Source organism: Topomyia yanbarensis, chromosome 1, assembly GCF_030247195.1.
Source record: "Topomyia yanbarensis strain Yona2022 chromosome 1, ASM3024719v1, whole genome shotgun sequence".
In the NCBI taxonomy this organism is placed as follows: domain Eukaryota; kingdom Metazoa; phylum Arthropoda; class Insecta; order Diptera; family Culicidae; genus Topomyia; species Topomyia yanbarensis.
The window spans coordinates 142,753,101-142,778,140 of NC_080670.1; the positions used below are offsets into that span (position 1 = coordinate 142,753,101).

Below are 25,040 nucleotides of genomic sequence, written 5' to 3' on the forward strand. Positions count from 1 at the left end.
TTATAATTATTTTTCTTCTTCAACTTGCGGTGTACTCGGAAAACATTTTTCTACAACTTTGCTGAAGTAAGTATCTTCCTAAACCATTTAGCTCGAAAAAATTTTTTTTTCGAAAAGAATGTTCGAGAGAACCATCCTAGTTACATTTTGCTTTAAAAGAAAGCTAATTTAATTTCCAAAAATATTCTCTCAGACATAATTTCTCTAAAATGAACGCTTTGGAAGTTATTGATTTTTGTACCGAAAAACCACCCTTGTGACCCATAGTGCAGTGGGGCGAAACTGAAAAAGACGGTCAAAAGTCTTTCCTGAGTTTCACAGATGTTTTCATGCTTTGATGTCTTCAGGAAAGTTTCCTAGGACTACATCCTACATCTTTTAGAATGAGCACCTTAATTTTTCTTAAGGTGCAACTGACATTTAAAAAAAAATTAGCACGTCAACCAATTTTTTTTTTTGCGCGGAATTTTGTAGAGCAATTTATTTTGAACAACTTTGATGAACATATCTACCATCTATATATTTTTCCTTAAGAAATATGTACGTTGCCCTTAAAATCAGTTTTTCAACTTTCTCTTCTACAACTTAATTTTTTCTACATTCGTATATTCTAGAAAGTTTTAGATATCGTCAAAACACATAACTTTTCTGAAAACTCCAATGATGTATGACATGTGTATCGGGATATAAATCGATTTTTATTTAAAAAATGCTTTTTTCATTACATAATATCTCAAAATTGTGAAACTTTGTGAACTAAAACTCGGTATGATTAGATTCGCCATGTTATGTAGTAAATGTAAACAAAGTATAACAATCCGGTCCTTTCGGGTTTTTTAGTTTTCCTGTATTTTTATACTGTATAATGATATTTCACAGTATCTATAGAACGGGCGTTAGTAAATCAACACGTCATAATACAGAATGCTAAACTCAATGCATAATATATCTTCTATTATCAACAATCAATATGTAAAAATAATGAAAGTGTATTAGCTCAAATGGTAGGATGAATAAGGGTGCGTTGTACTCAACTTTTCGCTTCGCTCAAACGCGAGTATTTTACTTTTCCAAGCCAGATTTCAACGTTAATGATGTTAATACCTATTTAAGCGCAATCCAATCACTGTAAGACGAAGTATCAGCGAAATAGTGTGGCAACCTTACTAATGAGATGAATAAGGGCTCGTCTACCCTATACCATGCAGTTAAATTAACTTTTTTCTCTGCAAGTTTTTATATTTAATAAAGTCTTTGAAAAAAAAATAAGATCGAATGTCAACTCAGTTGTCAGAAAATCTCAATTGAAAAAAAGGATAAAAACTAAAACGAGTGGAAACCCTTTTTGGATCTATTTTGGCTTGATCATGTACACAATACCACCAACCCCGTTAACCTAAGGGAGGAAAATTGTAATTCAGGAATTTTCTGAAGAAAATCAATTCTATAGAACATTCAACATATTAATTAGAGGCTTGCTCGCTCGCCTCTTGCATATCGATTTTATATACTTTGATGCGCAAACGCTCTCGTGTACCCACAGGCTACTGCATTTTTTGTACAGGAATTTCATACATGTTCAGATTTATTCCATGCTTTCTGTAATATTGAATGAAAAAATTAAAGAGATTTTAAAACAACAAATCGCCCATTTGCGCAAATATTTTTATCATTGGCAAATTTCGGTGTTAATCGTAATGTGGGTGGCAATTGACACACCTATATGTGTGGCGACATTCGCTTACCGTAAACCGGGGTGACATTGATCACTTTTCGAAGTAATCATTACATATTTTTAGACGCAACACATTTTTTCAAGTTTAATATTTTTAAACCATGTACTGATGTATGGAGAACAAGGTTGGATGGTTTTACCTAAAATTGTCCGCTTACAGCTATTTTTCCAAAAATAATTTCAAGTTGAAGTCCGTTTTCGTATTCCGGGGTGAGTTTGATCACCTGCATGTTCACCCACATTAAGTTGTTGATGCCAATGTTTTTCGTTCAAATGTTTGTTTAAACTAATTCTGGAAAGATACTCATTGTTAAATAGATATTAATTGGCATTATAAGAAGTATTTCAATGCATTGTACAATTCGAGCAACCAGAATTCGCATAATTTGTTTCCAACTAGAATAAAATCGGATAAAATTAAAATGATTTCAAATTAAATTAAATTCATTTCAAATTAAAATGATTCGGTAGACTATTCTGGTTTAATAAGCGATCTACGAAAAAAGTTTCGAGTGATCAAAGTCACCCCGATGATCAAGGTAACCCCGGTTTACGGTACCAAGATTTAGAACAAACACCACAGATAGGACCTTGTTTATCGCGATTGGTATACATTGTCTGATGCGGGCGGATATAAGAAAGAGTTTGAGCGTTGCTTATGTCATCCACCACTGAATCATCGTGCCCCTATCAATAGGGCACTCAATTGTGTATAGTTTAAAGAACGCGATCGTAAACGGATCGTAATTGGATAATTCGGTTTTGTTGAATGCTTCCGGTTATACCGTGCCACCAACAAATTGTTCCGTGAATGAATATTTCCGTATGGGTTTATTTCAATGTAAACACCGTCTCATAGTACTTTCGTTTGTTCTTCTGTCACGTTTTCCTGATATGTTCAATTGCAATTCATACGTAGTACAAAACATTACTGTTCATTAGTTATGGAACTTTTCGTTTCGACTTCGTCCCATCAGAATTCGGATTGCCGCTAGCTCCAAAAAACGAAGACACAATTTGTGTTCCTGAACAAACCCCTAATCAAAAGCTTGATGTCCCGTAAGAAAAGGAGCTCATTTTGAGCTGATGAGAACCAACAAAATCGAAATAATTGGTTTGGCTTAGCAAGCCAATGCAAGATGCTATATTTCTCCTTAGTGGAGAACAATTTAGATAACAAGTAAATTTCTGCTACATAAATGGAGCATTCACAAAAAGTAACATACTCAAATGTGAGTATATAATTCAAATTTTAAAGTCAAAACATCGAAACAGCCAATTGTCCGTGAAAATCGGCTTTCGGAAGGTAGGTTTTTATATTCTTACTGCACTATGGTCCCAAAGCCGTATTTATTATTCTGGCCCAAACCGTTGGTTTTAAATTTATGGTGTTTTCGGCAAACTTTCTTAGTACTTTTTAACCGGTTTTTTCGGTTATTTAAATTAGGGTGGTTCTTGTGATTAGGAGGTTCGAAGTATCAACTTTTTGGATATGTGAAATATAGCTACGTAATGGTCTACAATGTTATAAAACAATTAAATTGAAGCAATTTTGCTGAAGATACTGTATAACTACTTAAAATGGTTCATGCGCTATGATTTTCTAAATATTTAAAGTAGGGTGGCTTAAAAAAATGGTTTTCTTTTAATATCTTTTTGCGTTTATTTCACGCAAATACTTTGTTCTAGAGATTTTTAGAGCTATTGGAAAGGCACATTTTTGCCAAAGCAACACAGTCATTTTCAAAACAAAAATTGGTTTCTTCACAGCTATTTATGCTCAAAGATTGCAAATGGATTTTCAATCAGTCAACTTCATTGCAAAGATCGGAACTTTGCTGGTTTTTATTGAGAAAAAGTACAAGAGCCGAAGCGCGTTTCCTTTAAAAGAAATTAATTAATTTTTAAAAATCGTTCCTATTATTTCATAGGCGGTGGTCAGCTATTTTCGTCCGCGTTCCTTATCACCTATTTTAAAGGATAATTCATCAACAGTGTTATCTTTGAAAGGTAACCACTTTGGTTATGCAACTAATTTTTCTGATCCTATTTTATTACAAAAATTTAAGTAGTCTTCGTTTTATTATATTCAGAATTATACATATGTTGTCGCATGTAAATTTAAATGTTCTTTGATTTTAAGTCATTTCAATGGATACCAATCGAGCTAATATTTCTTTGGACTGATCAAACTAATTTCTTTGTTTGTTTAATGTTTATTTGACCAACTATGAAACTAATCCACTGGGCCAGCGGTTCTCAACCTTTTTCGTACCACGGACCCCTTAGATATCACACTGGGTTGCTGCGGACCCCCACAGATAAACATCAATTTTGTATGCTATCAATATGTTATTTTCAATTTGTTAGGAAACAAGATTTGAAAATTCAATAGGCACTCGGAAAATATATTTTTCTTCGCGGACCCCCAGCAATGACTTCGCGGCCTCCTAAGGGTCCGCGAACCCCAGGTTGAGAATCACTGCACTGGGTAATTATTAACCGCTTATATGCTAGTGCATGAAATTTCATACGCAGAACTATCCATCGTTTAACGCGTATTTATCGTAGAATTACAACTTCTAACTGCTTTATTATTGCATTAATAGGAACATTACACCTCGTATTTCTTTGTGAAGCAAGACAGGTGCCATTTTTTTGTAATTGTGTTGATATTTTTGCATCATGTATAGTTGAGGCAAATGGCGGCTGAAAAGTACGCAATACATTTAATTTAATTTTATTTTTAGAATTAGTGCTAATAATTCCATTATGTGATAAAACGTTACCACTGGTTTAAAATAACTGTTGTCTATCATAAAATCCGAAGAAATATGTGAAACAACTTAAAGTTGGTTGTTTTTATTTAAGCGAACGTTTTTCATATTTCACACCAATTTAAGCGGTGATTTTGTGTTTCTAATTTGGTCATTTGCATTTGGCTCACTTCAGAAAACCCTGGGTTATAATAGATTAATGTGCATGGGGAATACGTGTCGTATGGTCTTGTCTGAGTGAAATGATGATTATTGAATCATGTATGAGGGGTGAGAATTGACAGTTCGCGAGAAGAATCGAAAGCCAGTTATCAATTTGCGGCAGTCATATCAGCACGAAGAACATATGTTTTATTGTCATATTCATTTGCTTACTTTGAATCCATTGAATCAATTAAATTAAATCAATTAAAATAATTGTTCTCATTGTATTGAATACTTTTATATGCTTTGAAGTAGTGCATGCACTTTATTATTGATTGTCGTGTTAACCATATTTCTTCGTGAATATAAAACTATTCTAACTAGTGCTTTTTATACCATTCAAAAAGCGCTTCAGTTAGCTTAACCTTCCGGAAGTTGCGCTAGTGCACTGAGTGTACGCTGCTCTGAAAATCTAGCGAAATCGTCTAAGCGCACCGTCAGCGTCTTAGCAGTTGCTCGTTCGTGGCGCTTGTCATAAGATAGCACAACAGCGACGATATAGCTTTGAAGAAAACAAGTTTTGTTTTGAAAATCGCTTGTAACTGTGAAATGTGTGAGATAGAAACATTATGACTTTGAAAAAATATGCATTTACAAAAGTTCCAAAAATTTTCTAGAAATTAACACATGAAAAGCTATTAAAACAAAACCAATTTTTCAAGATCCAACGCACTTTAAATATTTAAAAAATCATAACACATGAACCGTTACTGATAGTAATATAGGTTATTCAGCTAGGTTGCTTTAATTTAATTGTTCCATAACTTTGTAGAACATTATGTAGCTAAATTCCACATATCGAAAAAGTTGATACTTTGAGCACCCTAATCACAAGAACCACCATAATTTAACTAATATCGGCTAAAGTGCTCAGAAAGTTTGCCGAAGACACCATATATCTTAAGCCACCGGTTTGGGCGCAAACAGTTTTGTCTTCCTGAATACGGCTTTGGGACCATTCGCGAGCAGAACAAAATAAATGCGGAATGCTAAATTCAGGTATTCCATACCAACAACTGAATACCACATTATGGTGTTAATATGCTCTACATAAGAGGTAAAATGCCAAAAATAATAACACAGACATGTTCTACGAATAATTAGTTGATAATGAAACGAGTTTTATATAATACTTGAATAATAATAAAACATTTTTCAACCTGACAATAACAAAATTCATTGTATGGTATTCAATAAGGTATTGATTTGGTGTTTGTAAAAATCACTGGAACACATAAATAATACAATAATAAAGTATTATACCTTAGTGAGGTATTAGACAGGTATTGAAAAATGTTTCTTCAATATCTGCTTCATACCTAAATGATCATTAATACCAAGTTTTGGTATGATATCAGAAAATAGTATGCTCGGGATATCGACCAGTTATTTTCTCCTGGTAGTGCACTGGTTTTCGAACTGAAAACTAAACTCGTGTTAGTATGACACGAAAATTAAGCATTTCTAATGCAAAATTACATTTAATTTCTAAATTCTCCAATCAAATATAACACATTTCCATTACATTGTTATCCACACAAACAATCATTGACAACAATTTTTTTTAACTAGCAATTCAATTTTTTTTGTCCTTTCCTTTTTTATTTCGACTAATATGTAGTCACATTTTCTTTTTTACTTTTCAACGACATTCAATTAGTCAGAGATTACTGAGTATAGACAGTTATTAAAAATTAGAGCCATGGTACTCAAATGAGAGCAGGGATGTGAAATATACAGATCGGAAAACTAGAAGTGGCAGGAGTCGAGCTTAGGCAGCATAACTACGAATCACTCAAGTCTACCAACAGACTTTCTTGAAAATTTCAAAAGTAAGGAAAGATGAAAATTAAGAGCCAATAATATAGCCGATCGGTTCTGATGGAAAAGAGGGACAAGCCCGACTACTGCCAGCAGAAAACAAAAAATCGTAAGATTTGAAGCCTGTTTCCGATGACCCTGCCACGTCAAGTTTTCCGATTAGTATATTTCACATCATTGTTCTTACTTGAGTACTATGGCTCTAAATTTTCACAATTTTCTCTACATAGTAATCTTATTTTCCCTACTTAGTCATCTCAAGCTAATTGAATGTCGTTAAAAGTAAAAAAAGACATATTTGACTACATACTAGTCAATATGAAAAATGGAAAAAATCAAGATTAATTTAATAGCTGTCGTCCAAAAGGTGCTAACCCACATTTTTCTCCGAAATCGACATTTTTGCATTTTTTGATAGTGCTAAGTAATCCACGTATACTGCGATTTAAGAATGAAAATAATTTGCATAGTTTGGAATTTTTGGCGTTTCAGATTCTCCTCATCAGTAACCAGCACCATACTTTGGGCTAGTTAGACAATAAATCTAAACTAGCACCAAAACTGGCACTAGTTAGACGCTTAATCCAAAAACGCATACGTCTTGCATTACATCTAAACAACTGGCTGGTTCCGAGTGATGTCTCGGGAAGCCAAGCAGTTATAACTAGTGCCAGTTTTGGTGCTAGTTTAGATTTATTGTCTAACTAGCCCAAAGTCTGGTGTTGGTTACTGATGAGAACCCGAAACGCAAAAAATTCCAAACAATATGTTTGGTATTGCGCAACTGTACACAAAAACATTTGGTTCAATCCAAAAAAAAATCCTTTTGGAAATATGTTTGCAATAATTTTTAGATTTTTTGATATCACCAGTCAAACTTGACCTCCAAAAGGGGCTAACCTTATGGAAATTCAAGTTTTCTCGTTCGTTTTCGGAGGTTTTAAGAAAAAGTAGTCTATCGATTCGTAATCAGTAAATTTTATGTTGTAGCTCACATTTCGGCGAACTCGATAAAATACTGTTTTTAGTTAGATTGCATTGTATGTTGACTAGAGTGTCCAAATTTGAAACAAATCGGACAAGTCAAGCTACCGGACCAACGTGTCTGAAGTTTATATGAGATTTCTCGACAATTTACACGGAGAAAACCCACTAATTCGCATTTTCGCCGCTAGGTGCCACTGTATGCATCGTATTATCACTGTAAGTGAAAATAAGAAATATAATTTAATTGCCTACAACTTTGTCGAAGACTGCTAGTCAATCCGGCTTTGTTAAAAGAAGTTACTAAACTTTTAACGAAGTGATGTCTGAGTCAGTTTTGCATGGGACCTAGCAGTGCATTTTTGTGAAATAATCGTTAGGTTTAGGTCAATAGTATGTTCAGAACAATTATAGTAAGTAGTACGAGTCATGTTTTGGTTAGAAAATTTTAGTTCCACATTTTACCGCGCTTCTTCGACAAAGTTGTAGATAATTAAACTTTCTTTCTTATTTTCACTTACAGTGATAATACGATGCATACAGTGCCACCTAGCGGCGAAAATGCGTATTTGTGGGTTTTCTCCATGTAAATGGTCGAAAAATCCCATACAAAGTTCAGGCGCGTTGGTCCGGTAGCTAAACTTGTTCGATTTGCTTCAAATTTGGAGCAAGTACTCCTGGTGGGACTAGGAATCGACTCAGGGGTGGGCCGAATGAGCTTTCAAAAATTTATTATTTTTCTGGGAACTCTAATGTTGACGTTTCGGCCCAAACAGTCAGGTGAGAGCCGCTCACACACTTGCTATGTACGGCTATTTTCTATCTAATATATATTTCTTGCCCAAATTTATATTATTGAGCGTATTTTTCGACAATTCCAGTGAAAGTGTCATGTCTCTACATTGAAAATTGACGAGCAATAAGGTACCGTAAACCGGGGTGACTTTGATCATCGGGCTGACTTTGATCACTCGAAACTTTTTTCGTTGATCGCTTATTAAACCAGAATAGTCTACCGAATCATTTTAATTTGAGATGATTTAACTTTAAACTTATAAAATACTGATTTGTTATACTTTTTGAGTATATTGTTCGATTTTTGGGTACAAAAAAAACGAAGAACCGAACTTTGACTTTACCATATTCTTACGAAGCTTCGTAAAGTGTCTATTTTTTATAAAACAAATAAATCTCAGATTTGAGCAAGACTAATAAAATACAAGCGGGATTTCATTTTCCTTTAGATTGGGATGTCCCAAATTTATTTTTAAGAGTTTGTTTATTTTAAATACATTTTTTGTGAAACTAGTTGGAAAATTTCAAATTATTTTAAGCTAAAATTCGCCACATTTTTTTATTGTTCAATATTCCAATTTGTTCAAATGGATGAAACTTTTTGTACGTTGATAAAGAGCTGAAATAAAACAATTTTAGCAGCTTTAAAGGTTTCCACAATCTTTTATTCTAGTTGGACACAAATTATACTAATTTTAATTACTCGAATTTTACAGTACATTGAAATACTTTGTATAGTACCAATTAACATCTACTTACAATGAGTATCTTTCCAGAATTAATTTAAACAAACATTTGAATGAAAAACGCTTTTAATCCACCTAACAGTGTGATGAGACATTTCTTATAACTCTTATCACTCTCTTCGGATATTATATCGTTTGAGAACATTTAGAACTTGATGTTTCGCGATGTTTTTGATAACACATACTACATGGGATAGTGGCAGGACTCAGAGAATCGCTCAAATCAGCATAGGACAACATCAGTGCTAGAAATCTCAAACCAAATCAATGGGAAAGCGAAAAAATAGCCCATTGACATACCATCGAATTATCGTTAATGCTCTGTTAATAAAATATCTAAATTGTGGTGGGAAAACTGAATTTTCCTAAAGGGGTTATTTATTTATCATTCGCATGTATGAAAAAAGCCTTATGTTTACATTTGTGAGTATCGTCCTTTTCACAAAAAAGCGTTGAAATGAAATCGCAGCTCCTGATGTCACGCTATCTCTGAAGTGCATGCGTGCATACAGCATAGTTCCAAATTTTACTTCGACATCGACTTTTTCTAAAGGTGACTTCCCAGTAGTATCCTTGATTTGAATTATTATCGCTAATCCTAATGCCAAAGAACAAATAAAAACCTCTCGAAAACGAACCGTTTGGGGAAATCATCATCATTACTGGAATTTTCATTTTCACAAAACTTTTCGATAGCCTTCCGTCACTTGCCTTAATGCACTGGGTGCACAGTGCTCCGAAAATCTAGCGAAATCGTCTTAGGGCACCAGCGGGTCTAATTCAGAGCTATCTGCGCGGCGAGTTAAATCTGTAAAGATCACTAAAAATTATTTTCTATTCCATAATTTTCAGTTCAGCAATTCGAGAGATCGTGCTCACCGCAAGCCATGAAAAATAGACTACGTTGTGAAGCGATGGTCACTATTTATTAAAAAATCACGGTTAAATAAAAAATTAAACTATTAAAAAATTTCAAATAGTTTATAATTTTCACAAACTTATTAGGAAAAATTGTTTAATAAGCTTTCGTAATATTGTGTAGGAAAAAAGCTAAAAATTTCAATATTTTCTCTATCTGCAACGAAACGGTATACGAATTGGAATAGGTTCGCCAAATTTTGGAAGAAGTCTATAAAATAACCCCTTGAAAGCTACCTAAAAATTGTTGTAGTTCGATGCAATAAAAAACATATTTGGCAATTCATATTTGGCTGATAAAATTGGGGTGTCAATGTATTATAATAGATATTCAGCGTTCGAACAAGTTTCTGTGAACGAGTGTAGAACGACTTTGTTTCTACTTACTTGAAGTCAGCGGCGTAGCCAGAAATTCGGTTTGGTGAAAATCGATCTTACTGTCCAAACGGCATAATTCCGAAACCATAATTTTTGAAGTTTTAAAATTATGCAGAATTATTTTCCAGAAAATAGTAACAAGGTTCGTGTCTTTAGCGAATTTGTTGAGACTTTATTGTAGTCATGAATATTAACCTGAGAAAATTCACCATAAATACTTCTTGGACGATATACCGTCAAAATTATTTTATCAAATGATGCGCTGTTTAACGTTTGTAAAACTCATCGAAGATACTAAACCTCCGAAATTGGCGGTTTCAAAATGATGTTATCTTGACCTTAAATTACTGTTTTTAAACATTTGACCTATACATACAATTGGTCATACAACAAAAATCAAATGCTCATCAAAATCAATCAGAACCTGCTAGAGTCGAATGGAAATCGTCATTTTTCATAAATTTCTCTCTACATTCGGAAAGTGTTATCCTCGTTATTAATCATATTACGTTTTCGTCTCAACTCGACACATTCCCAAAATAAAAACCTGTTTTAATCCATCTAGTGGTGCAATTGTGCTTGTCTTATTTGTCCAGACTACGATTCCATGGCTGGTTATGTTCAATACAATGGTGGAAATGAATATTACATGTTCAGTACGATTTGCACATACATTCAATGGATCGACAGTCACGATCTTGAGATACTATGTGATACTGAAACATCGCTTGAAACCAGCGACGGATCATGGAGAAAGATCCGGGAGGTCCAGGTCCTGCCGAAAATTTTCAACTTGTTAAGAAATTTTAAATTAGTTTTAATTTTAAAGTAGCAACCCCTCACTGCATACTCCCTCCGGGCCGGTATGATTAACGATTTTTAGAGTGATTGCATAACCTTTCTATATGAGAAAGGCAAAAATGTACCAAAGTCCAAAGAAGTCAATTTTTGTCAAACATCTCAATGTTTCATGCATTTTAAAGTCATTTGGCATCAAAAATACAAATTTGATTTTGAAATTTTTTCATTTCAGTTTATATGGGAATTAGCTGTGTGGTTGCACTCTTCAACTCGTAAGTCCGGAACCGGAAGTCCAATCAATAAAAAATTCAATAGCAGCCGATGGGAAGGTTGTACTTTTCATTTGAGACTAACTTTGTGCAAATCGGTCCAGCCATCTCTGAGAAACAGAGGTCACATTTTTTTCCACATACACACATACACACACAGACATTTTCCGATCTCGACGAACTCAGTCGATTGGCATATGACACTCAGTCCTCCGGGTCGGGATTAGATTGACGAATTTTAGTGTGAATGAGAAAGGCAAAAACATTTTTAGCAAATGTTGAAAGTTATGCATTTTTTTGGTGAGCAGTTCTATGTTTCATAGACATTAAATCAATTTTAACTTCGCTTCCTATTAAATAAAGACCCTTATTACAGTACATTTCTACAAAAACGAGCTCAATTTGAAAATAAATCTGAGGATTATGATTGATTACAGAACTCTGCAATTTTCTATTGGAATGTTTTCAGGCAGGAATTTGATATTGATGCTATTAGACAACTGTGAAATCAAGACCAATAGATCAGTTACATATCAGGACCCCATTCCAACAATTTATCGAACGTCCTAATTATGTTAACAACAACAGGTTATCAATCTACGGATCAGATAATTGTTATTGTAATATTGAATTAAATCAGTCTGCATCAATAAATTTTCAACTTCAATCCAATATTTTTTTTGGGTGTGGTGGGGGGGGGGGTGTTGTATGGTGTTAAACCCCAAAACCTTCTCTTGGCTACGCCGTTGCTTGGAGTTATTTTTTTCGCTTTTCATTTTCCGATATGTTTCAGATCGATCCGATGGTTATAAGTTAGAAAAAATGCAGTCAGAAGGTTCGCACAAATGAACATTTTTGTACTGATAAGTTATCAAGTTCCTTCCAGACATCTTGGAAGTGTTCGGTGATTATTTCTAGCGGTTGTAGATAGTAAAATGAAATACAAAATTCGTTTTATCGAAATAATCATAAGTAATCAACAAACAACAAGCCATAACTTTTAAAGTATTCAAAATAGATATTTAAAGTCTTTAGTAAAGTTATTCGCAAAAGTAAGAGCTACAAATTTGCTGAAGACATCATTTCGATATAATCACTTCCAAGAAAATTTGTGAAAATATCTCACTCATAGGGGGATTAATCGGCAAAAGCACAATTCCTAAAGAAAGGCCATATTACCTCCATTAAATTCTCTGAAGATACTATTGACCTAAAATAAGCCGTTTTGGCGTTAATAATAGATTATATGTTTTTGGTCATATTTCTAGCAATGGGAAATGATAAAAATCTTTCGTCCGAATTTAATGTTAAATATCTCTTTTGATAATAGTCCGATTTCTACAATCTATAGCTTGTTCGAAAGGTATTCGTTAAAGCTGTCTTAAAACATATAAATTGTTAATCTATATTGTCAATTTCGGCAGATAATTTTAAAAAACTGCAAAAAACGCCATTTTTACGCATTCAAACATTCATATCTTGGTAACTAAACATCAGAATCAAAAACAAATTAATAGCGTTCATACTGTTATTTAGTTCTTTCATTTAAAATTGGTTTGGATAAGATCGGTTCAGCCATTGCTGAGAAACACGAATGAGAATTTGTCCGTTACATACACACACAGACACACACACAGACATTGTCCCAAATCGTCGAGCTGAGTCGATTGGTATATAAGACTCGGCCCTCCGGGCCTCGGAAAAAATCTTGAAAGTTTGAGCGAATTCTATACATTTCTTTTATAAGAAACTAGCTAATACCAATCGTGCGTTGCTGCGACACTCTGCAAAATAGGAGGAAAACACAATTTGTTCCAAAGCGCCATCTGGCGGGCAGATAATCTCCAACTAATAGCACACAAACACGCCCCATACCAAATCCTACTGTGTGCAAATTTTTACGGAAATCGGTTAGGCCGTTTGGGAGTCTATAAATCATATACATACAAGCTTTGACTTTTATATATATAGATAGATAGATAGATAGAAGATAGATAGATAGATAGATAGATAGATAGATAGATAGATAGATAGATAGATAGATAGATAGATAGATAGATAGATAGATAGATAGATAGATAGATAGATAGATAGATGTAAAACATTGACATCAATAACTTAATGTGGGTGCAGGTTATCAAATTCATCCCGGAATACGAAAACGGACTTCAGCTTGAAATCATTTTTGGAAAAATAGCTGTAAACGGACAATTTTAGGTAAAACCAACCAATCTTGTTCTCCATACATCAGTACATGGTTTAAAAACATTAAACTTGAAAAAATGTGTTGCGTCTAAAAATACGTAATGATTACTTCGAAAAGTGATCAATGTCACCCCGGTTTACGGTATTAAGAAAAAAACGGTATATTGTGGTCGGAAAATTAAAAAAATATGGAATCAATTATTATCTTTCGTTTTAGAGTTATGATATCTTCGGAAAAATTGTTGTATGGCACTTAGCGCTTTATTTGGTTAAATCATACTAGTTCGGAATTCAGTCGCTAGGGCGGCGCTGTTATCAACTTTTTGATAAAGCTGGATAGAAATGTGGTGTCTAGGAAAGTTGTAGGTCGTATCATTTTGAACATATCTTCTGAAGATGCAAACTTTGTAGGTCCTGTATGTTTCGAAATAGAGAAGGCTTTAGTTAAAATATTTGCTTACAGATTGTTTTCAAAAATCGCCATATTTCAAAACTTGTAGGACCTACAAAGTTGGTATCTTCAGAAGATATATTTACAATTACCTGACACCACATTTCCCTTGACATCATCTTTCTATCTCGTTCCATTAAAAAGTTGATAACAGCGCCGCCCCAGCGACTGAATTCCGATCTAATATGAAGTGATCAAATAAAGCACTAGATGTCGCGCAACAACTTTACCAAAGACACCATAATTCTAAAACGAAAGATAAGCAAAGAACGTATGAATTGTGGGTTAGCCCCTTTTGGACGCTAGGTACCCCCGGGGCTACCCCCTCGAACAACGGAAATGCCCGTGATTTGAAAGGTAGTTCATCTTATTTTTTCTTGACAACATGGGCCAATAAACTAGTAACAAAAACGTGTTTTTACATTTCTTATAAAAGAAATGTATAGAATTCGCTCAAACTTTCAAGATTTTTTCCGAGGCCCGGAGGGCCGAGTCTTATATACCAATCGACTCAGCTCGACGATTTGGGACAATGTCTGTGTGTGTCAGTGTGTGTGTATGTAACGGACAAACTCTCATTCATGTTTCTCAGCAATGGCTGAACCGATCTTATCCAAACCCATTTTAAATGAAACACGTATCAGCCAGACAGAACGCTATTAATTTGTTTTTGATTCTGGTGTTTAGTTTCCAAGATATGAATGTTTGAATGTGTAAAAATGGCGTTCGCAGTTTTTTCAAATTATCTGCCGAAATTGACAACATAGAATAACACTTTATATATTTTTAGACAGCTTATACGAATACCTTTCGAACGAACTATAGATTTTTTAAATTATCTATTATCAAAAGAGACTACTTTCAAAAGAAATATTTAACATTAAATACGGACGAAAGATTTTTATCATTGCCATTGCCAGAAATATGACCAAAACATGTAATCTATTATTAACGCCAAAATGGCTAATTTTAGGTCAATAGTATCTTCGGAGAATTCAATGAAGGCAATATGCCCTTTCTTTTAGTATTGTGCTTTTGCTGATTAATCCCCCTACGAGTGAGATATTTTCATAAATTTTCTTGGAAGTGATTGTATTGAAATGATGCCTTCAGCAAATTTGTAGCTATTACTTTTGCGAATAACTTTACTGAAGACATGAAATATTTATTTTGAATACTTTAACAGTTATGGCTTGTTGTTTGTGGATAACCCTTTGTCGCCTATTTATTGTTCAATATATCAATAATCCATTTAAATAAGCCAAACATTATTTCGATAAAACGAATTTTGTAATTCCTTTTTCTATCTACAACCGCTAGAAATAATCACCGAACAATTCCAAGTCAACTGGAAAGAACTTGATAACTTATAACACCCCCCTCCCCACCCTAAAAATATTGGATTGAAGTTAAAAATTTATTGATTTAATTCAATATTACAATAAGAATTATCTGATCCGTACATAGATAACCTGTTGTTGTAAACATCACGAGGACTTTTGATAAATTGTCGGAATGGGTTCCTGATATGTAACTAATCTATTGGTCTTGATTTCACAGTTGTCTAAATAATAGCATCAATATCAAATACCTGCCTGAAAACATTCCAATAGAATATTTCAGAGTTCTGAAATCAATCATAATCCTCAGATTTCCTTTCATATTGAGCTCGCTTTTGAAGAGATGTACTGTAATAAGGGTCTTTATTTAATAGTAAGCAAAGTTAAAATTGATTTAATGTCTAGAAACATAGAACTGCTCACCAAAAAATTGCATAGCTTTCAACATTTGCTAAAATGTTTTTGCCTTTCTAATTCACTTTAAAAATCGTTAGTCTAATCCCGGCCCGGAGGGCCGTGTGTCATATGCCATTCTACTCAGTTCGTCGAGATCGGAAAATGTCTGTGTGTATGTATGTATGTGTGTATGTGTGTATGTGGAAAAAATGTCACCTCTGTTTCTCAGAGATGGCTGGACCGATTTGCACATAATTAGTCTCAAATGAAAGGTACAACCTTCCCATCTGCTATTGAAATTTGTATTGATTGGACTTCCGGTTCCGGAGTCACGGGTTGAAGATTGCGACCACTAGGGCATTGCAAAAAACTTTTTTTTTTAATTCTCAAAGGCCCCCCTCTCATATTGTGACAAATGTAAAGGCCCTATAACCCCAACCCCAACTTCGCGTATTTGGAAAAAGGTCCAAAAGGTTCCGTTCGATTTCTGAGATTTTTGCACATTAGAAAACCTGCAAAATATGTATGGTTTGCACAACGGAGCAGAAAAATTCAAAAATGGGGGATTTTGGGGTCAAAATGACCCAGTACCCCACTTTCCCGTATTTTTATAGAAACAGAAATATCTCCATTCCAATACTAAGGTTATTTCCTGTAAAAAGAGGTATGAATTGTAATTTTCTGATTGTTACTTCCAAAGTTATAGCATTTAATATATTTTTCCTCCACATTTTCCCATAGAACCAATTTCAAAAATTTCAAGCGATGTGGGCGGGGGTCTAGAATCGTCCAAATGATGTGAAATTTGGCATCTGAGCTTACTTTGACATTTGTCACAATATGAGAGGGGGGGGCCTTTGAGAATTAAAAAAAAAAGTTTTTGCAATGCCCTAGCGACCACACAGCAAATTCCCATATAAACTGAAATGAAAAATTCTCAAAGGGGGGAGTAAGGAAAAATTTAAAAATCTTTGTATTTTTGATGCCAAATGATTTTAAAATGCATAAAACATTGCGATTTGATGCAACCTCGAAAAAAAATTTTTTTTGACAAAAATTGACTTTTTTGGACTTTGGCACATTTTTGCCTTTCTCATATAGAAAGGTTATGCAATCACTCTAAAAATCGTCAATCATACCGGCCAGGAGGAAGTATGCAGTGAGGGGTTGCTACTTATAAGTTAAAACTAGTTTAAAATTTCTTAACAAGTTGAAAATTTTCGGCAGGGCCCGGACCTCCCGGATCTTCCTCCACGATCCGCCGCTGGTTTCAGGCGATGTTTCAGTATCGACACATAATATCTCAAGATCGTGGCTGCGATCCATTGTATGTATGTGAAAATCGTACTGAATATGTAATACACATTTCCACCATTGTATTGAACATAACCAGCCATGAAATCGTAGTCTGGACAAATGAGAAAGGCACAATTGCACCACTAGGTGGATTAAAACAGGTTTTTATTTTGGGAATGTGTCGAGTTGAGACGAAAACGTAATATGATTAATAACGAGGATAACACTTTCCGAATGTAGAGAGAAATTTATGAAGAATGGCGTTTTCCATTCGACTCTAGCATGTCCTGATCGATTTTGATGAGCATTTGATGTTATATCACCAATTATATGAATAGATCAAATGTTCAAAAACAGTAATTTAAGGTCAAGATAGCATCATTTTGAAACCGCCAATTTCGGAGGTTTAGTGTCTTCGATGAGTTTTACAAACGTTAAACAGCACATCATTTGATAAAAAAATTTTGACGTTATATCGTCCAAGAAATATTTATGGATAATTTTCTCAGGTTAATATTCATGTCTACAATAAAGTCTCAACAAATTCGCTAAAGACGCGGAATTATGCCGTTTGGACAGTAAGTTCGATTTTCACTAAACCCCCACCAAACTGAAGTAGAAACAAAGGCGTTCTACATTCGTTCACAAGAAACTCCTTCGAATACTGAATATCTATTATAATACATTGAAAACCCGATTTTATCAGCCACATATGAACATATGTTTGATGGGCTCTAGCAGACGAACAAGACTGAATTGAGCATGTTTTCCTTATCGTGAAGATGGAAATATGCAAAAATAAAAAGTTCATCTTTTTTAAATTTTACGCTGAAACTGATAAAAACGGGTCTTGATTGTATGTATTATTCACTGTGTCCCACCTTAATAGGTACATTCCATATTTGGGGATTTTTTATTGCTATTTTTGGGAAGTTTTCAAGGGGTTATTTTATCGACTTTTTCCAAAATTTGGCGAACCCATTCCAATTCGTATATTCGTATTAATTGCTATACTTAAGAGTTTATATGTTGCAGATAGAGAAAATACTGAAATTTTCAAGTTTTTTCCTACACAATATTACAAAAGCTTATTGAACATTTTACTCTCAAAAATTTGTGAAAATTATAAACTATTTGAAATTTTTAATAGTTTTATTTTTTATTAAACCGTGATTTTTTATTAAATAGTGACCTCGCTTCACAACGCAGCTTATTTTTCATGTTTTGTGGTGACCACGATCTCTCGAATTGCTGAGCTGAAAATTATGGAATAGAAGTTAATTTTTAGTATTCTTTACAGATTTAACTCACCGGGCAAATGGCTCTGAATGAGACCCGCTGGTGTTTTAAGACGATTTCGATAGATTTTCAGAGCATTCTGCACCCAGTGCATTAACGCAAGTGTCGGAAGGTTGTCGAAAAGTTTCGTTAAAGTGAAAATTCCAGTAATGATGATGATTTTCCCAAACGGTTCGGTTTCGAGAGATTTTTATTTGTTCTTTGGCATTAGGACTAGCGATAATAATTCAAATCAAGGATACTACTGGGAAGTCACTTTTAGAAAAAGTCGATGTCGAAGTAAAGTTTGAACTATGCACGCATGCACTTCAGAGGTAGCGTGATGTCAGGAGCTGCGATTTCATTTCTTAGTTCTCAGTCGCGTTGGAAATTTGAGTAAAGTATAAACTTGAAATCGATTCAAAAAAAATCGATTTTTTTGGCTCAGAACAATATATAACCTACTTAGGAAAATTCAGTTTTCCCACCACAATGCATTGACTGAGGAATTTAGATATTTAATTAACAGAGCATTAGCAATAATTCGTTTGTATGTCTATTTTATGGGCCATTTTTTCGCTTTCCCATTGATTTGGTTTAAGATTTCTAGCACCGATGTTGTCCTATACTGATTTGAGCGATTCTCTGAGTCCTGCCACTATCCCATGTATGTGTACGAATAGTTACATTGCACACAATCGGTTTAGTCTTCATTAAATGCTGTGTGGGCAGTGAAATTCATTTTTGCTTTCTATTTTTGTAATTCAAAACTTCAAACTACTATAGCTCGTTACTATTGACCTTGAAGAAAACAGGGAAAAATTTAAATTTTTGAATGTAGTACCATAAAACCCATGCACAGCGATCCAGGAAGCAAAATTAGTTGAAACATATATTGTACGCTACAAACTGCTTCTTTTGGTTGAAAAGTTTTTAGGATTGTTCTAAATCAAAGTTGCAAAAAACACTTCAAAATCTGGTTAAGTTAGGAAGATATTTTCTGCTGCAATGTTCTTGGGGTGCTTGAAAAAAAAACAGATCTTGCAACGCCTTTTTTATTTTTCTCGTGAAGGTTGATGCAAATTTTCATTTTCAATTGCCAACTTACAGTTCAATTCACCCCAACCATGATTCAATTTCCAAGCCTCCCTTAATCATTCACTTTCAAGTTGGCGGGATTTTCATGGCTAAACCATACGTCTTCATTTCAAATTGATGCTTTTTCATTCACCAGCCAAAGTTGTTATCTGCTCTGTAGAGACCAGTTTAGGTTAAATGGTGACATGTTTTACGTTTTCAAGTTTAAATGAACAATTGGAAGTATGTTCAGAGTAGTTTTGCTTGAAAATCCTAGTCAAAATACCCCGGTACAGAGATATTCACAGGGTCAATGAAATTGAAAATGAATGGAAAATGATTGAGCAGCTCGACTGTTTGCATGAATGATGTAAACGAATAACTGCCAATTGACCATAGTAGGGCATGATTTAAGATTTGTTCCTCCTTCAACTTCAAAACAACCTGTTGAAAATTTGCAGCTTTGGTTCTTAGCACTTCAAGAGCCTGATTAGGCACAACTGTTGCTGTTTCACTCAAATTTGCTTTCCCCTATCCCCATACTATTTCATTAAGACCAACTAGATCAGATGATAACTAAATAAATAAATTAACTTTTGATGAAACAACGAAGTTTTTATCTTTGTCTTGTTCAAAAGTTATACATTATTTTCATTGAAAGGTACGCTTTTTTCGAATGTTGATATCTCGAAAGCGGACAAACGAAAACGGATTATTTTGATTGACATTGACGCACATTTGGCCACCAGATTTCTCTAACACAAAAAAGAGGCGGATAATCCTACGGTTAAAATCTACATATATTCCAGATAAAAAAAAAATATTAAACAATTGAAACACGCTTTTTTGTGTTTCTCAAATAAATTAAATTTGAGTTAAGCCATTTTTGCATATAATCTAAAAGCGTAACATGAAAAATATTTGATTTGTGCAACTTTGTAAAGTTTTGTCAAAACTTTTCAAATTAGCATTTCGCTATTTTCCTCTTTAATGTACTGATTCTTAAAAACTAATGGCAATGTATACACAGTCCATTAATTGTATGTAGGATAATTAATTAAATAGTGAGGTATCCTCCTTAATAGGGTCAGCTAGGCTAAGGAATGAATGAAATAATATTAGCAATATACAATCAGTTGCGTCTACTTACGTCACTGTCGAGTATCTCACAATCGATCGTGAGGATATGCTGGTCCAAGCAACTACACCCTTCCTTGTTACATAAGCTCTGAGATCCGGTTTGCGCAGTGTAACCACCGGTCGAACGTCGGAGTCGTGCTGTGAGGGCTGTCTCATTGCCAGTGGAACTATTCTTAACATCTTGTTTACTCAAGCTACTTGCTAGAAGCGCCCTTGATTCAGCGTTATTGCTAACTTCCCCAATAAACGAACGACTTTTGTCGCTGGGAAGCTCAACTGTTCCCGCTCCGGCAACAGAATGATGGAAAACAGCTGGATACTGCTCAGCGTGGTTCTGTGTATCAATTCTACGAATTTCGTACACCATCACGATTGCAAAGATCAGTTGAAATTTGGCTGACCGCATGCTTGCTGAATGCATTGTATTGATTAATTATTCACTTTTTCCTCACTAATAATTTAAAGAACGTATCGTTTTCGAATCGATCATCTTCAAATCAAACACGTTTTCTACCTTATTTTCAACATCAAAAAACATTTGATTCGTTTGCCATGCAATGAATGACCTATCGTCTTAGGTCCACAGTTGGGTATCGGCGAAGAATATAATTAAATTTTCTAATTCAATTCTTCATTCACTGCTATCACATAATAAAATTTTCTTCCGACGCTTTCTCATTTTTCACTACAGACTGCGGTGTTTTCAAATACACACATCTAGATACATAATACAGCACACTTTACACTACACTGTTACTTTCCGCTATCAGACTCACGCACTTCATTTATTCATTAGCTTGGCCAACAAGTACTATTATTCCATCAATTGATAAGGGAACACGGCACAAGAGCTACTGATTCAGGCGTGGGTTGTACAGTCGATTGCGATGCGTGGTTACAGGTCACACGACGCCCATGTTGTTTGGGTCTGTAATGAAAGATAAACAATAAATATGCTTGAAAACTTCGAAACATTTGTTGGTACAACATACATTTATTTGTTTTTTTTTTCTCGTTTAAATTTTGGTTCCCTTCATCAGGGGCGGATCCAGAAAATGTTTTCGGGGGGTCTGAAATTTCTATTTTAAAATAAACATTATACAATTCGTAATGCGTAGTAACCTTACTTAATCGAAATTAGTGTTGGTGGTCAAAATACTTTGGAATGATTTTGAGTTTGAGACTAATGTAAAATTGAAACAAATTTTGTTTCTCAACAAGTTGAAGAAACTCAGGAGTAGTCCGGACCCTCAGAACCCTCCCCCTGGATCCGCCACTGGCATTCACGAAAACTCACTTCTTGAAATGGAATTATTTAAAGAAACGGAAAATAAATTTGTTAGAAATCATGTTTTCTTGAGTGTGTATATCCTAAAATTAGTGATTGACTGAGAGTGCTCAACTTAAAGAGCGCTACTTCTAGAATATGGGTTATGAATTTTACATCAAACGCGTCGTCGTTAAAAGCTTTATTCACAGACCCAAATAACTTAAATACAAGGCACAATTCAAAGTTGTTTATTGCTACAATATTAAATATAACCTTCATACACCTTCTGACCGGAAAAACTTCAACAGATCAGGCTACAAATATTGGCAAATAAAACCATAGTCCTATAAACAGCTAATATACTGATTGAAGATTAGTATCTTAGCTAAACATTCGACTCATAAGTTAGAGGATCGCAGAGCATTGCTACATTATAGTAGCGTTTATCTGCGAGGCGAAGTAAAATATTTTTCATTCCATGTCGGTTTTTGACTGCTGGCATATGGTTTAGCATGCCTCTTATTATACTCTACAGTTGAGTGTATCAGGTAAGGCGGGGTAAAACACACCCTTTGAAGAAATAGTATCATATTGGTGCCAAATGTAAATCGCGATAATAAAATGTATGATATCCTTTAATCAACAGATTCATCTGCAATTATAATCTTCTTTTTCGAAATTTTCGAAAGTATCCAATTTCTGAAAATGTACCATAGCGACGGAGATAGTGTATCATAAGAACGAACACTGCTAACGAGAAATATCTTTACCAGGCAATTTTTTTTTTTTTGTGCTGGTAACTCCCCGGGGGAAGTTACTTATAGGCGACTTACTGCTGTTCTAAGATTACACTACAATTTCATAACGTTGTGCACTCAGTGCACTACGCGACATCCGTAGAGCTAAATCGTGTAAGATAAATCTGGCAAAAACGGTATATAGTGAATATTTTACATATATTGCGATAGAATTATGAACAAAATGCATTTATATCAACCGGAAAACCTAATCTTGGAACACAAAAAGATTTTACCAAACAAACACGTTTTTATCTATCTCTAGCTGATTTCAACACGGTTATCAAACTATTTTTTTTGTTCCAGAAAGCTTCAACCAATTTTGAGGCACCAGGGGGTGCATTATACCCCGTCTACACCTTCATGCAATATACAATCGTTGAGATGGGCGTTCGTTCTTGACGGCATATGTCTGTCTAAATTGCCCTGCGTTTTGTTTATCTTACGATGAGCGGTTTCTTATATTTGTTTATGCCGATAACATGTAGCCAGTAGTGACTCACCTCGACATTCGAACCGTTGCCTGTAGGCTCATCCGGATGCTACAGAATGTGTTGAAAAATGAACGCTTACGAACTATCTTACGTGGCTTGTTCGATAAATTGCAAGTAATACAAAAAATCGACATGCCAATCATCCCACTACTTAGTTCAACAACACGTGGAAATGAGTTAAAAAGTGAATTCCACGTTTTATCATCTACATTTATTTGAATCTTTCTCTCTAACAATGATGCTGCGATGCAAAACTTTTGTCATTCGATTACATACTTACGTGGAAAAATGATTTAACTACGAAGATCCACCTAAGCGAAAAATGTATCCGTTACACATGTACAGGGATGCCAACGGTACCGATAAAATACATTTTTTTCGGTATATTTACATTTGTACAAGCCGTACAGCCCGCTACAGCGACGCATCACTACAGTTCTTGCCAGAACGGTAGCCAAACCGAGTACATTTTCCCGTACAGCAGTAGAATACATTTTTGTTTTGCTGCTGTACTCCGACTGCTCGGTGAAAGTGTGGCGTAGTAAAGTTTGTTCTCTCGCTTTGTACATTTTTCTCTGCATAGTCAAAGGGAGAGGCCCGCACACGAAAGCGTTGATGCCGGCCGTGGCGTAAATGAGCCGCACTCATTGTCGTAATTTTTGAATAAAAATATTAAAAAGATTGAAAATATTAAAAATGTAAAATAAGGAAAGAGAAGCTGTACCGCTCGCGTCTGGTGGCTGTACTGGGGACAGTAGTTTTTTGTCATGTTACTGCTTTGCACACAGGCAGCCGTACAGCGCTGGGCGTCCTGCACTAGCGAATGACAGCAGCATCGAGAGAGAAATGAGAATGTAGGCAGAAAAATTACAGTCGCAGAAAAGGTAAGCATTTTGAATCCTTGCACATGTATCTAAAACAGGTAAATATTCTCACAGACGTGATAAGTTCACAGATCAGTGCATAGGTCAACCGCAGACGGTTCCATCAAACCGCAAGCGACAATATCAAGTTAGCTGCTTAATTGGCGATTATAAAAAATTCTATGGACCTATTTTACTTGACCGACTCATATTTTTAACAAACTGATTTGCCACGCTGATTTGTCACTACCGTAAACCGGGATGACATTGATCACTGTTCGAAGTAATTTTACCTATATTTTTAGAGGCAACGTATTTTTTTCAAATTTAATATTTTTAAACAATCATTTTTCCCATGAAGAACAAGGATGGTTTTATCTGAAATTGTCCACTTACTACTATTTATTCCAAAATGATTTCAATGTGAAGTCCGTATTCGTATTCCGGTGACTTTGACAGCCTGCATGTTTACCGACATTAAGTTCTTGATGTCAATGTTTATCATTCAAATGTTTGTTTAAATTAATTCTGAAAAGATACTCATTGTTAAATAGCTGTTAATTGGCACTGTACAAAGTATTTCCATATACTGTAAAATTCGAGTGACCAAAACTCGTATAATTCAATTCCAACTAGAATAAAGGAATCTGAAAATATTTTTAACTGCTCAATTTGTTTTATTTGAGTAGTTTAACAATTATCAGAGTTTCATCCATTTTTACACGTTGAAGTATTGAATATAAAAAACTATTGCGAATTTAAGCTTGACATATTTTGAAATAATTGCGAGCTAGTTTAACAAAAAATGTTTTTTTTAAATAAGCAATCTCTTTAAAATCAATTTGGCACATCCGAGTCTAAAGAAAAATAAAAACTCGCTTGGAATTTATTACGCCTGTAAGGTTTATTTGTTGTATAAAAAAAGAAGTTTCGTGAAAATAAGGTAACGTCAAATTGCAGTTTTTGTACCCAAAAATCGAACAATACCCTCAAAAAGTATATCAA

The 25,040-nt window shown here is 34.5% G+C and overlaps 2 protein-coding genes across 2 annotated transcripts in view; one reads left to right on the forward strand and one right to left on the reverse strand.

The window, feature by feature from the left end:
• The window catches only part of LOC131696395 (E3 ubiquitin-protein ligase highwire), a 131,057-nt gene that overhangs the window by 48,642 nt on the left and 57,375 nt on the right, over positions 1 to 25,040 (forward strand). The window lies entirely within an intron of this gene.
• Positions 1 to 25,040, reverse strand: part of LOC131696404 (uncharacterized) — a 39,862-nt gene that overhangs the window by 7,648 nt on the left and 7,174 nt on the right. Inside the window, exon 2 of the mRNA XM_058984949.1 lies at positions 20,622 to 21,539. Within this exon, the coding sequence (XP_058840932.1) occupies positions 20,622 to 21,032 (411 nt within the window). The 5' untranslated portion in view covers positions 21,033 to 21,539. The remainder of the gene's footprint in view (positions 1 to 20,621; positions 21,540 to 25,040) is intronic.